Genomic DNA, 13,050 nt, shown 5'->3' with positions numbered 1-13,050 from the left:
GATCTTCATCTAAATCAGTAGTATAGACAAACACAATGTACCCCATAATACCCCATAATAAAACATTCATAGTGCTGGTGGAAAAAATAAGTGAACACTTTGTTTGGTATCGTCTTGGCTGGATACCCACTCCTAAGCACACTACCCATAGTACTGAATCATGTCCTTGTATGGCAGTTTGTTGATGTGTGGTTTGAAGAATGTAAACTCTTTGAGATTGCATTGTAGCCTTTTTCTGCTTTATGAAAATCAGCAATTCTTTGTTATAGGTCTTCTGAGATGAGATGGTTCTGAGATCAGAATGTTTCTCATGAGTAGCAAACTCAAAATGTTTAAGTGTTTTTATTAGTGAAAGTAGATCTAAACCACACGCTCAAATGTTTCATCAATTTCTGTCTCAAATTAGCTTTTGTTGAAGCCATTCGACTTGGAGTTCACTGACTTTTTCCAACCAGCATTGTGAAGGTTTGAATGATATATTCAATATGGACAAGATCAATGCCACAGTTTGTGAAAGCAAATTGTGTTCATTATTGTTATTAATTCAGATGAATATCAGACAATGTTTTAATACACATTTACACCTTAATGCAGGTGATTCCAAAGCGTTCACGTATGCTATAATGTGCATGAACAATAGGTCTCTAGAACAGCACTACCATATCAACAAAAACTTCAAGTGCATCTTTAATGCTCTGTACTGCTGATGCTAGACTGGGGTCTGTCAGTAGCGTAGCTACTGTGATGAAGGCATGACCATGGAGCATAGGACCTCTGCTTCTACCACTAACCTCTCACTTTTTGTACTGTTGGACACACACGTACATGCACGTGCAGACACACATGTTCTGTACACACACACACACACACGCACACACACACACACATGCACTCAAACATTCACATTTTGCAAATTTCCTGCCAGAGGGCCCGCAGTGCCCCACACAGTCACACAGGAATAGCTTGCGGTTGCCCCACGAACCAAGATGGCACGCCGACGTCACTCTGGCCCTTCTCCGACGTCAGCGTGTTTTGTTTTTCCATGTCCGCACCCTGAGTGGCGGGCGGCTATATTAAGCAGCCGTGGTCAGGGAGACACCGTCTCTCTCCACCAGGGCCAGCCAGACATGTGTCAGACGGCCTCGGAAACCAGATCTCACTCTCTCTCAAACACTCTTTCTTTCTATCTCTCTTTCTAAATCTCTCTCACTCTCTCTAACATGCACTCCCTCTCTCTCTCTCTCTCTCTCTCTGTTTCTTTCCGTGTCCTCTCCTCCTGTCCATCAAGGATGCCTTTTACTTTCTTTCTCTCTCTCTCTCTCTAAAGATGCCCTTGTCACTCCATTTCCCCTCCTCTGTTGAGTGAGAAGACGTTTATCTGTTTTTCTTTTCGTTTTCTCTCTCCTCTTTTCGCTCAACTGTGGACACAATCTGAGGTGAGCTCCATAAAACTGACTGCGCTGCAGCAGTTTGTTCGCCTCGCTCATGTTTTTTCGCTCCCCACGTGGGCTTTTGTGTACTTAAGCCGTCCAGACACCAGCAATTACCCCTTCCCTGGCCAAGGGCAGCATTATTTTGAAGCCATGTAATGGCCAGACGAGCCAGTCTCACATGTCGACATGCCCTGGTTTATTAGACGCTGTTTAACGGCTCCCCCGGTCTGACTCATACTGTGTGTAGCTGTGGTCGTGATGTGATAAAAGTGGACCGCATCAGCTACTGGGAGCCATGTCTTCATCAGCAACAACTTTGAAGAGGTTTCTGTTACATTACAAAAGGAAATGTCGATCTGGTCAGTTGAGGGCAATTTTGAGCAGGTTTTCAATGTTATTGATACTGATACATTTGAGGTTAAAAACCAGAAAGCAGCTTGGGTAGATTTGGGACCGTGTATCTGTGTATGAAATGTGCAGGGCATGTTGTCAGGAGCAGTAAGGAGTAGAAGTGATCAGATTTTAATTTAAGTTTTCTTTTAGTGTAGGACAACTAGGCTTAATGTATGTATGGGAGTCCGGCTGTGGTTGTTTTCTCCGTAAGGCGTCATGGTTTTGGTGTCGTTGCCTGCAGGAGCTCGCCTCAACATCTCCAGCACTCACACGCCCGGTGCCCTGTTCCCTGACGGCGAAACCTCGGTCTTCTACACCGCCACCGACTCCTCTGGCAACAACCGCACCTGTGAACTCGTCATCACTGTTCAAGGCATGTGCCCAGACCTGTGTTTCATTTGGCTAGGCTGTGACCAAACAGTTACATCAATATTGAATTGATTGTGAAGATTTATACACATAAATTTAACACTGCAATGATGCAGAATTCTAGGAAAAGAACTTTATTAGCTCAATAATGAGGCAATGAGGAATAACACATTACCCATTGTGCTATAATTGTGGAACACATTGAGCCTAATAGTCTCCTTTTGAGATTTATAACTGAAGATTACATCATATTTGAAGATTACATCAGATTTGTGTATCTATTTAAATAATGTATCTTGTTCATCCATTCCACACCAGGGAAGAAGTGTGTGCAGCCGTATGTCCCGGTGAATGCGGACTTCACCTGTGTGGAGAAGGACGAGGGGGTCAACTGCACACTGCGCTGCCAGGAGGGCTACAGTTTTACCCAGGATGCCGTGCACAGCTACTTCTGTGCTCATAATGGGGTCTGGCTACCACCCCGCTCCCCAGACCGGCCCGACTGCTCCTGTGAGCCTCCCTCTCACACACACTCTCACCCTCTCTCCCTCTCACACACACTCTCACCCTCTCTCCCTCTCACACACACTCTCACCCTCTCTCCCTTTTAAACACTCTCACCCTCTCTCCCTCTCTCACACACTCTCACCCTCTCTCCCTCTCACACACCCTCTCGCCCTCTCTCCCTCTCACACATACACACACACACAACCTATCTCTCACTCTCTCACACTCTCGCTCTCACACTCTCTTTCTCTCACTCTCTCACACACACACATACACACACACATACACAGACAGACTCTCTCTTTTCTCTCTCTCTCTCTCTCTCTCTCTCTTCCTCTGTCTCACCTTCTCCTCTCTGTTTCCTCTTCTCTCTGTCTGTCTCTGAGTCCCTCTCCTTCACAAGATTTTCCCTTTGTTGTGTACTTGGGAATCTACTTTTAATGAAATATGAGTCTGTTACTCAGCACATGAATCTCCTGCACAGTTTGGTGTATCTAACTGTCACACTGTCCATCTCAGTGAACAGAGTGGCCAACAATGGCCTCAAGCCCTTCGAGATGCTCTTCAAAGCCTCCAGATGTGACGACCAGGACATGCTCAAGTCTTTCAGAGGAGAGTTTAACACAGCCCTGAAAGACATGGTGAGAGCAAAGCATATTTCAAACACACACATACATGACGTGACATTATTGCTTGCACAGGCAGGCCACTGTAGAGTGCCTTGAGACATCTTCATTTATGTTGTGCTGCTGTATTAATAAAATCACATTGAATTAAAGTGCAAATGTGTAAGTGGCAACCTTTCTCTCTCTCTCTCTCTCTCTCTCTCACTCACTCTCTCCCTTTGCAGGTCCCAGAATTATGCGCTGGTGATGATATTGCCTGCAAGCTGGAGGTGATGTCACAGGGCCAGTGTCTGGAGTACGACTATTATGAGAATGGATTTGCAATAGGTTGGTTTCAGTTCAGCTCCTGCTCCTGTGACCCCATAACTGTTTTCACAGAGGTTCAGGAAATCGCATGAAACCATACGGTATCTTGGGTACCAATTACTCCATGCAAAGAAAATTGAGGGTTTATCAGTGACAGAACTGCTGTGATTTATTCTTCCCCTGCATCTCTGGAGAGTTGGTGCTTGCTCCACCCTTCTCCTGTGTCTGCTCTTAACGGAGCTCCTCCACCCTTCTCCTGTGTCTGCTCTTAACGGAGCTCCTCCACCCTTCTCCTGCTTGTTCTCCGTCTTCTCCAGGTCCTGGGGGCTGGGGCAGCAACTGGGGCTCACAGAATGGGCAGGACTACGCCTACTTTGACGCTGGCTACGCCACCGACAGCCAGGGGCCCCCCATGCAGCAGGACGCGCCTGCCTCCCCCCGGGCTACTTACCCCCGGGCCACCTACCCCCGTGGCAATTATGCCCTGAGAGCCAAGAGACACCGCAAGATCGCCGGGCCGACCCGGGACCAGAAGATCCAGATCAACTTCAACATCACCGGTACGGACAACGTGAGGGCAAGTTGTGTCCATCTCAATCATTACCACATGCAAACTGCAGCTGGCAGAGAAAGGGAAGAACATGCAGGAAGCAGAGGACACTGCTTGTTGATTTATGTGCCTCTTATTACTCAGAAAAGGTGGAGAGGCTATTTTATGATATCAGAATCACTCAGATGTCAAAGAGACTCTAAACACCAAAAATGTTTTGTGATTCTGGAACATTCTTTTTAACAGAGATTTTCTCCACAAATTCTTTGTGAGATAAACCAGTTGATTTATTATTCAGTTGATAGATACATGAAAGATCTTTTTATAATCTTCATGACCCTGTCCATATAATGCCTTCTTACGAACAATATTAACAAACAATAGCCAGGCTACTTGACGTGATGGCTTCTTAATCTGCATGACGTGATCTGCTTTAAGTCCCACTTAACATGGCCTCATTTCCCCAGCAAGCATCCCGCTGCCCTTGCGGAGGAACGACTCGGTGGAGGTGGTCAACCAGCGTCGGCTGCTGCGGGCCCTGGAGCAGCTGACCAACCGGCTGAAGCGCACGCTCAGCAAGCAGCCCTTCACCTCCTTCCACGTCTCCTCCGAGATGATCGTGGCTGACCCCAAGTCCCTCGAGAGCAAGCGGGCCGCCCTCTACTGCCGCCCGGGCTCTGTGCTGAAGGGCCGCATGTGTGGTAAGTGGAGCCTTTGTGTCTGGCGTGTTCTGTCTTTTGTTTCCTAACTTTCTAGATGTCAAATTCTAAAGATCCCTTTGGTGTCATTTTGTCTACTGTAATTGTATGTATTTGCTTTAAATGATTTACTGATGCATTTATTTCAAACAAGCCACTATATTTTCACTTCTACACTCTTAATGGAAAGAGATAAATTAAAAGAACCCACTAAGGAATTTTCGAGGGTCTTTATTAACACATTTAAGGCTCACAAAGGTGTCATCCTTTGATGAAGCTTCTTAATGGTAGTGGAGATAGGGGCAGAGTAACGCTAACTCCAACGTAAGACACCTGAATGCATATAGCCCTCATAAAGCATCCCATAATCCTTTAAGAGTTAAGGTGATGATACACTTTGAGCAGTGTTGTTAAGCAGTGTTACTGTTTGGGCTCTTTCCCAAGTGTTGGTGTTGGTGTTGTTTGGGCTCTTTCTGATATCAGGCAACAAATCTCTATCTGGAGGACTTAAATCATCAGCAGGCATGAACATGTTCTGATTGGATAATTGATTGATGATGGCAACATGTTGCCATGCCCAACAACATTGCTCAGAAAGTTTACCCATGTATTAACATCCATGCATTGGGCTCTGACCAGCTGTCCTGTGTGTGTGTGTGTGTGTGTGTGTGTGTGTGTGTGTGTGTGTGTGTGTGTGTGTGTGTCAGTGTGTGTGTGTGTGTGTGTGTGTGTGTGTCTCAGTCCAGTGTCCCCTGGGCACGTACTTCTCGCTGGAGTACGGCGAGTGTGAGAGCTGCTGGATTGGCTCCTTCCAGGACGAAGAGGGACAGATGGAGTGCAAGCCCTGTCCAGCCGGCTTCTCCACGGCCTACCTGCACTCCCGCAGCCAGGCCGAGTGCAAAGGTGAGCGTCGACCGTCCAGCTCAAGCGTCCAGCTCGTCCGCTAGGATTTGGAAGTCATAAAAGTCATAAGAAAAGTAATAAAAATGTATTAGATCCCAGTCATAGGAACTCAAAGGAGATTTAGTCTTCTAAAAGGCTACCATTTATGGACAACTTTGGTCAGCTTGTTCAAAACACAAGAACAGCTGCAGAATCCATTTCTGGGTACAGATGCAGATGGTTCGTAGTGTGAAGGTTATATCTCCATTTCAAAAGCTGAAGTGCAAAGGTGAAACTTATTTGATCTACACTCCAAAGTCCCATATACATACCGTGTGTTTCTGTCACCCTGTTCATTTGGTGAAGTCATGAATCAGTTGGTCACCCTGTTCATTTGGTGAAGTCATGAATCAGTTGGTCACCCTGTTCATTTGGTGAAGTCATGAATCAGTTAGAAGAGGTCATTCTACACACCCCAGACAGAGGACAAAAATCTTTAAAAACAAATCTCACAAAATACTTGAAATGGTAGTATGCACACTTCTTGATTTCCTTTCCTTTCTTTTGTTTCATGTCATGCGTGGCTTTGAAAAGAAGCGTGCAGAATCCTTTTTTTTTTTAAGATCTGTTTTGCTCTCCTCTCCTGTCTACCTGCAGAACAGTGTAAGCCTGGCAGCTCCTCCATCACGGGGCTGGAGACGTGCGAATCATGCCCGCTGGGCGAATACCAGCCAGAGTTTGGCACCCGCCGCTGCATCAAGTGCCCCGAGGACACCTCCACCGTCATCAGGGGAGCCCAGGACGTAAACGAGTGCGGAGGTGAGGAGGAGGAGGAGGAGGAGCTTTTTACCAGTCTCCTCAGCCCTTCCCCTTGTTGGAGTTTAAAGTGCTGGATAAATAATTTATGGGCTATTGGGCTCTGATACGATGCCAGCTCCTTCAGATCAGGAAAACACACATCCATTATTTTGAAGTTGCACCATAAATTTGTTTACGCTGGGAGATTGGTTCGCCTCATTATACTGAGGAGGTGGGGGGGAGAGGGGTGGTTGCTCTAAATGCTTTGGGAATGGAGAGTGCAGGGGAAAAAACCAAATTGGTTTGACTCTTTTAACACTATCACGCCTCATGCAATGTATCATTTAAACACTGATTCATACCACATAGTCACTGATAAATCTCGAATAAATCCCTCAATCTCACTCTCTTTCTTTTTCTCTTTCTTTCTTGTTGTGTGTGTCCTTTGGCCTCCAAAGTACCGTGCTCCGCGGGTCACTTCTCCCGTACAGGCCTGGTACCGTGCTACCCCTGCCCGCACGACTACTACCAGCCCGAGGAGGGACGCTCCTTCTGCCTCTCCTGCCCCTTCTACGGCACCACCACCGTCAACGGGGCCACGGCCATCCAGCAGTGCTCCAGTGAGTCTCCGCTCCGCGTCCACCTGCCCACCCACGGGGGCAGATAGCACAGCACACCCCCCACACCCCCCCGCTTACGCTAATAAATGGCAATAACGGCGCAAGGAAAAATATGCCTCAGATGAGAGGGGGGGATGATGAATAAGCTCTGAGATAATCTTTTCCAGGCTTGACAGCGAGAATTATGTGCACTCCCTCTCTCTCTCTCTCTCTCTCTCTTGCTTCCTCACTCTGTTTCTCTCTCTCTCTCTCTCTGCCTTGTCACGTTCTGTCTTCACCCCCCCCCAATTTTTCCCTTCCACTCAGGTTTTGGGTCCAGTTTCTTGCCAAAGGAGGAGAGTGCGACGTCAGCCCCTGAGGTGGACGCTGGGCCGGACTACCATGCCAGCAGTCAGGTGAGCGGCATACTCAGGACCTGGGTGTCTATCTGTCTGTTTATGAATGTCTCTCTCTCTCTCTCTCTCTCTCTCTCTCTCTCTCCCAAATGTGGGTCGGAGAAGGGTAGCCCGGGCCCCTTTGGAATGACGACATGGAAACAAATGTGTGCTCACTTTGCCCGCTCTGACTCAAAGCATCCCTGGCCTTTGTCTTCTGCTCCCCAGGTGTTTCACGAGTGTTTCCTGAACCCATGTCAAAACAAAGGCATATGTGAGGAGGTGGGGGTCGGCTACGTCTGCACCTGCCAACCAGGATTCACAGGTAAGACCAGCTATCTCCACTCTCTCTCTCTCTCTCTCTCTCTCTCTCTCTCTCTCTCTCTCTTTTTTCTCTCTGTGGCGACTGGAACATTGTGCTGTTTTGGACGACATTAGGTCCAGGTTATTTTCTTTTTTGTTTTTAGCCATCTGGATTTGTTAATCAGCGCAAGTCTGAGGTACAAATCAGGCCGCAGAAGCAAAGAGTGAAAACAGCTGGTTCAGCGAAAGCCTTGGTGCAAAACACATGAAAGGACTTTAGCTGTCTGCATTGGAGATGCATTAGCCCTGACAATGCCAATGACGGGCTTACTCGTGCCCCGACTTAACCCTCGTGATCAGCAGAAACATTCCAATGGAGCTATCGGAAGAGGACTGGTGTGGCTCAGATGAATCATTCACCCTCGTGCTTTAGGTTTACAGGAAAAATAAACTTTCGTCTGCTCTCTCTCTCTCTCTCTCTCCCTCTTTCCCTCCCTCTCTGTCTTTCTCACAGGAGCGAAGTGTGAGAGCGACATTGACGAATGCGAGTCGGAGCCGTGCCAGAACGGCGGGCTGTGCCGCGACGGCATGGGAGACTTTTACTGCCAGTGCCAGCCGGGCTTCGTAGGTATGGCACCCGTCCGCACCACACCGCACCGCCGCTGCCACGGCCTGCCTCTGAGTCAGCCCGTCGGCACGCGCTCCGGTGGCGGCACTTTTTCCGTGCCTGGTAGGGGATTGCCTGCCTCCTCAGGCGTGACCAACCCGACTGGCGGCGAGAGAGGGATGGCAGCGGGTTCTGGGAGTGGTGGAGGGGTGGAGGGGTGGCATGGGGGTAGTGTGGAGCGCCCGCTTGCTGCTGAAGAGGACGCCAGCCTCATGGCACGGCACAGTAATGTGGCGCGGCGGTGTGTTGTTTGTGCGTTTGTAATCGTTTGTAATCGTTTGTAATTGTTTGTTTGTTTGGGTCGTCTGGCAGGGTCGCAGTGCGAGGCGGAGGTGAACGAGTGCAGCTCCTCGCCCTGCCAGAACGGGGGCGCCTGTGTGGACAAGGTCAACTACTTCACCTGCAGCTGCGCAGACGGCTACACAGGTCAGCTGGCTGGACGGTCAAAGATATTAGTGCTGTGGTTATTTTGGATATAGGCAAAAAAAAAAAAACAGTTTTGGTTACTTTTTCAGCATGTTGATAACGGTCTTACACAAAAAATTATCAGTTGCCTGTGAAACAGTTTTCCATATGGATATTATGTCAAAGACTCACAACAATTGACACTGTGTGTGTGTGTGTGTGTGTGTGTGTGTGTCTGTCTGTGTGTGTATGTGTGTGTGTGTGTGTGTGTGTGTGTGTGTGTGTGTGTGTGTGTGTGTGTGTGTGTGTGTCTGTGTCTGTGTCTGTGTCTGTGTCTGTGTGTGCGTGTGTGTGTGTGTGTGTGTGTCTGTGTGTCTGTGTGTCTAGGCTCTCGTTGTGAGCTGGAGATAAACGAGTGTGCATCCAGCCCGTGCCAGAATGGTGGGGCGTGTGAGGATCTGGTGGGGGAGTATGTCTGTGCCTGCATCCGAGGTTTCTCTGGGGACAACTGTGAGGTCAACGTCAATGAATGTGACAGCGCCCCCTGTCTGAATGGAGCTACCTGTGTAGATGGAGTCAATAACTTCAGGTAAGAATCTATATTGTGGATTGGACACTCATTATTTCTCCCAGCACTGCAGAATTTGACTAGAATTCAATACTAAGTGAAATCATCATATATATAGCACTGATTTAATCCTCAAAGATGGCTAGCCCCTGGTCAGTACCAGCGAATATCATAAAGCGTATAGCTAATGTCATGTTCATGAATTGGCTATGTGATGGCTTTGCTCCCTGGCTTGATTGTTCAATAGTACCATGCTACAGCCTAATGCGGTTGCCCATGCTGCTGTGTGTTCAATGCCAAACATATATATTGTAAATAAATATACCTTACCTTACCTTACCTTACCTTACCTTACCTTACCTTACCTTACCTGTCTGTCAGGTGTGAGTGTGCCAGCGGGTACAGGGGGCAGCTCTGCGAGATCGACGAGGACGAGTGTGACCCCAACCCCTGTGAGAATGGAGCCACCTGCCTGGACGGTGCCGGCACCTTCACCTGCCGATGCCCCCCTGGGTTCAATGGAACCAGGTGTGAGACAGGTATAGACACCGTAGCGACAGAGAGAAAGAGAGCAAGAGAGAGAGAGAGGAAAAAAGGGCAGAAATGTTATCATACAGTAAAAGCTGAGAAAGGGAGAAAATAAGTTAGTAATTGGAGTGAAAGGAGGAAAATTGAAAAATCTGGAGGGTTCCGTTTGCAAAGCTAATAGTTTCCATGAGCAGGGACAGACAGAGGAGAATGAGCAGAGCTCTCAATCTCAACTTAACTTTCCCCTCCTTTCCCTCTTTGATGATAATAGTGTTTCTCAGCACAGCAGCTATGTCTGGAGAGGACGTCAGACTTCTGCTTCAACCTTGTTTCAGTCGTCCTCGGTTAAATGAAACAGCTTCCCCCATAAGTCATTGGAATTCGAGGAGGAGGCGAGCCAGACGCAAATTCACTGTAATGATGAAGAATGGCTCTGTGAAGTAGTGCTGAACGTCCGCCAGATGCACTTAACGCAGTCTGGAGCATTGAGTCACCCCTGGTGCTTTCAAAAAAGTAGCCGCGCTAATTGTTCTCACTGTTTCGCAGCTTGTTTTAAAAAGTGGGGTGGGGATAGTTTGCTGACTTTCCTAGTTGCTGATGTGCCAAAGTAAGGACACTTTGTTATTTCTTCCCCTCTTGACATGTTCAGAAATGTCCACCTCGTTTAACCTGGACTTCGAGGTGTCCGGGATCCACGGATTTGTGATGATCGACGGGGTCATGCCGTCGTTGCGGGCGATCACCTGTACGTTCTGGATGAGGTCATCGGACACAATGAACTACGGGACGCCAGTCTCCTATGCTGTGGAAGGCAGTGACAATGCCTTCCTGCTCATCGACTACAACGGGTGTGTGCAAGTTGAACTTCTGACAGGATGCAGCCTGTGACTGTACTCCATTACACTTTTCATTGGACTCAACAAAATATACACCTGCAGTTAGCTTAGCTTAGCAATCTGTCCAGTGTGTGTGTGTGTGTGTGTGTGTGTGAAAAAAACAAAGCGTACACAAACAATGTGGTTCTGATCAAATGTCAATTTCCAACCAATCATTACATTGCTTCAGGTTCCCAAAAGGGGAGGGATGTAATTTGATTGGTTGTTTTATATTTTTTGTATATGATTGATAAATTGGCAGTCAGCTCTTTCTAAATAGTTGCTTTCAGCCTCTTTAAAATGGTCTTCCTCTTGTCCCTCCATCTCAGATGGGTGCTGTATGTCAACGGAAAGGAGCGCATCACAGACTGCCCAGCGGTCAACGACGGCCTCTGGCACCACATCGGCGTGTCGTGGAGCAGCGAGGACGGGGACTGGCGAGTGTACATCGATGGGAGCCCCTCGGACGGCGGGAAAGGGCTCTCTGTCGGCACCTTCATCCCAGGTGTAGTGCCCTTCTGAGCCTACTCACCACACACACACACACTTCTCTAATGTAGAAGGCTTCTCATACTGACCAGGTGCAGTGCCCTTCTGTGTGGTCTCACCAAACCCAAACACTTCTCTAATGTAAGAGGCTTCTTATACTGACCAGGGACTGCATGAAGAATCCATGCCTGAATTGCTGTCCAGGGCTGTTTTCTTCCAAGGCGTTGTTGTGCTATGGTTAAATGAGTCTGTTCATTTTAGAAAAAGTTACAGTGTTATAATGTCCATGGACCAGGGGTGCTTTTGGGAAACACAGCTCTGGATGTAACCCAACTCCTGCTTGGACCAAAGCCCCACTTAACTGTATAGTTACTGATTATTGTTGCCATTAATGCCATTAATCTGGGTTTTTTTGTTGTTGATTGATTGAAGAGCGTCTCTGGTCGCTGTGGGTGATTTAACCTGTGGCCTGTGCCCTCTCCAGGTGGAGGTGTTCTCGTGCTGGGGCAGGACCAGGATCAGAGGGGCGAGGGTTTTAATCCCGTGGAGTCTTTCGTGGGCTCACTGAGTCAGCTCCACATCTGGAACTACGTTCTCTCGTCACAGCAAGTAATTTGCCCCCTCTCAGAAGTCCCTGTACACATAAACATACATACGCACTTAAATACACAGACACACACACACACACACACACACACACACACACACACATACACACTCATTCACACACACACACACACACACACACACACACACACACACACACACACACACACACACATACACACTCATTCACACACACACACACACACACACACACACACACACACACACACACACACATACACACTCATTCACACACACACACACACACACACACACACACACACACACGCACTCACACACACATGCTCACACAAGTAAACAAACAAACATACTTTCTGCTTTGCTTTAGTCATGAGGATTAGCGGCCTGAAGTTAGCGATACTAAGTGAGTGAGATGTCTAGAGGTTGCAGAGCTTGTACGCTATGCACTCAATACAGCACATACAAAGTGTGCATAAAAAACTGTATTGCAGAGTATATTGAATGGTTGAGGGGTAATATGTAGTTCTCTATGATTTGATACATTATAGTTCTGTAAGGATATTAAACTCATTGCTGTTTGTGTGTGATTTGTAGATCCGAGCCTTGGCCAATGGCTGCCCGGGTGACCTGAGCCGGGGGACCGTGTTTGCGTGGTCGGACTTTCTGCAGGGGGTCACGGGAAGGGTCAAGATCAACCCCAACTGCATCTTCTGTGCGGGTGAGGAGAACAAAGCGAGACGCTTATTCCTCTTAAAGCACTTTATAGTGTTCCTAGTTCCGTGATGGCAAAACTCCTGTGCTGCTACTGCCGCTCCTTACGTTAAAGAACCAAATAAGTCCCCTATCCTACTACCGTTCCTTACATTAAAAGAACCAAATAAGTCCCCTGTCCTCAGCTCACACAAGCAAGAACTAAGGAGGGGCCCTTTCACTTGGAAAATGTAATCCTCAGCTGCTTTAACTCCTGTTTAGCTTGCTTTCCGCCAGCCACCGAATAGGTGGTCTGTTGTTTTTTTTTTATGGTGCTGCTTTCAATGCCTCCAGAGCTACGACTGTGATCCAGGCCTCCAT

The 13,050-nt window shown here is 47.8% G+C and overlaps 1 protein-coding gene across 1 annotated transcript in view; it reads left to right on the top strand.

The window, feature by feature from the left end:
• Positions 1–13,050, top strand: part of svep1 (sushi, von Willebrand factor type A, EGF and pentraxin domain containing 1) — an 87,520-nt gene that overhangs the window by 44,424 nt on the left and 30,046 nt on the right. The window contains 19 exon segments of the mRNA XM_048235911.1: positions 2,068–2,199; positions 2,514–2,705; positions 3,222–3,343; positions 3,553–3,655; positions 3,952–4,194; positions 4,652–4,885; positions 5,624–5,785; positions 6,422–6,583; positions 7,021–7,182; positions 7,489–7,577; positions 7,785–7,881; positions 8,374–8,487; positions 8,839–8,952; positions 9,319–9,520; positions 9,881–10,038; positions 10,677–10,875; positions 11,232–11,407; positions 11,876–12,000; positions 12,574–12,697. Coding sequence (XP_048091868.1) covers positions 2,068–2,199; positions 2,514–2,705; positions 3,222–3,343; positions 3,553–3,655; positions 3,952–4,194; positions 4,652–4,885; positions 5,624–5,785; positions 6,422–6,583; positions 7,021–7,182; positions 7,489–7,577; positions 7,785–7,881; positions 8,374–8,487; positions 8,839–8,952; positions 9,319–9,520; positions 9,881–10,038; positions 10,677–10,875; positions 11,232–11,407; positions 11,876–12,000; positions 12,574–12,697 — 2,910 coding nt within the window.

Source organism: Alosa alosa, chromosome 24 (genome assembly GCF_017589495.1).
Source record: "Alosa alosa isolate M-15738 ecotype Scorff River chromosome 24, AALO_Geno_1.1, whole genome shotgun sequence".
Taxonomy (NCBI): Eukaryota; Metazoa; Chordata; class Actinopteri; order Clupeiformes; family Clupeidae; genus Alosa; species Alosa alosa.
Note: the sequence above shows the minus strand (reverse complement) of the source record. Positions and strands in the feature narration are given on the sequence as shown.